Consider the following 1,246-nt stretch of genomic DNA (forward strand, 5'->3'; position numbering starts at 1 on the left):
TCCCTGATCAGGGATCTAACCCATGTCTGCTGTGTTGGCAGGCAGATTTTTAACCATGGTACCCCCAGGAAAGCTCTAGGTGCAGGATTGATGGGTGAGAAATAACTAGTCAATAATTTTAAAACAACCATATATTTTTTTCTCTTTTTTGGCGGGGAAGGAGATCCAGAAAGTGAAGGGCTCTGTCTGGATATCCTGTTTCTAGTGTATTTTTGAGTGTTCATGTATTTTGCTGTCCCTTCCATAAACAGTAGGCCATGCAGATACAGACCAGATGAGGGGTACAGACCAGGAGAGGGGTGCATCACTGGTCCTTCACTTCTGAGTCATCCTGAAGCCAGTCTGGGGACCAGTGGGTGGCACAGAGCTGTCACTGACACGTCTTTCTGTCTGTGTCCAGGGGACTGGTTTGCACTTTTGGGGTGGGGGGAAGCTCATGGGACCACTTTCTGAGTTGCAGATCAAAGAAGGGAGCAAGGCCATGGCCATGGACAAACTCCTGGCTGGAGATGAGACCATGGGCCTCAAGGACATCAGTCTGTCCAGGTTTAGAAAGGAGGCCATCTGCATGGTGAAGGGTTCACATAAGACCCTGAAGCTGGTGGTGAAAAGGTAAGACCTGGGTGTCAAGCCATGTTTACAGACAGAGATGAGCAGACAAGCAAAGCATGCAGTCTGTTGGCTGCCCTGTGTCAACTGTGGCAGTCCCAATGTCAATATGTGTGTGTCTATGCATATGTGTGTGAGCATGTGCACTTAAGAAGCACAAGAGTGATCCATCTCTTGGTTAAGGATGAATCCAACATCACAAATTTAAAAGATTACCTTTTCTTTTATTAGTTTTATGTTGAAGTACAGTTAATTTGGAGAAGGCAATAGCACACCACTCCAGCACTCTTGCCTGGAAAATCCCATGGACAGAGGAGCCTGGTAGGCTGCAGTCCATGGGGTCACGAAGAGTCAGACACAACTAAGTGACTTCCCTTTCACTTTTCACTTTCATGCATTGCAGAAGGAAATGCAACCCACCCCAGTGTTTTTGCCTGGAGAGTCTCAGGGATGGGGGAGACTGATGGGCTGCTGTCTATGGGGTCTCACAAAGTCGGACATGACTGAAGCAGCTTAGCAGTAGCAGCAGCATAGTTAACTTAGTTAAAGCTTCAATCCTTTGGCTACCTGATGCAAATGGCTGACTCATTGGAAAATACTCTGATACTGGGAAAGACTGAAGGTGGGAGGAGAAGGG

The 1,246-nt window shown here is 47.4% G+C and overlaps 1 protein-coding gene across 1 annotated transcript in view; it reads left to right on the top strand.

Annotated features, from left to right (window-relative positions):
- Nucleotides 1-1,246, top strand: part of LOC104979975 (olfactory receptor 7E24-like) — a 15,661-nt gene that overhangs the window by 788 nt on the left and 13,627 nt on the right. The window contains exon 2 of the mRNA XM_010828513.1: nt 401-612. Coding sequence (XP_010826815.1) covers nt 401-612 — 212 coding nt within the window. The remainder of the gene's footprint in view (nt 1-400; nt 613-1,246) is intronic.

Source organism: Bison bison, unplaced genomic scaffold (genome assembly GCF_000754665.1).
Source record: "Bison bison bison isolate TAMUID 2011002044 unplaced genomic scaffold, Bison_UMD1.0 scf7180017864492, whole genome shotgun sequence".
In the NCBI taxonomy this organism is placed as follows: Eukaryota; Metazoa; Chordata; class Mammalia; order Artiodactyla; family Bovidae; genus Bison; species Bison bison.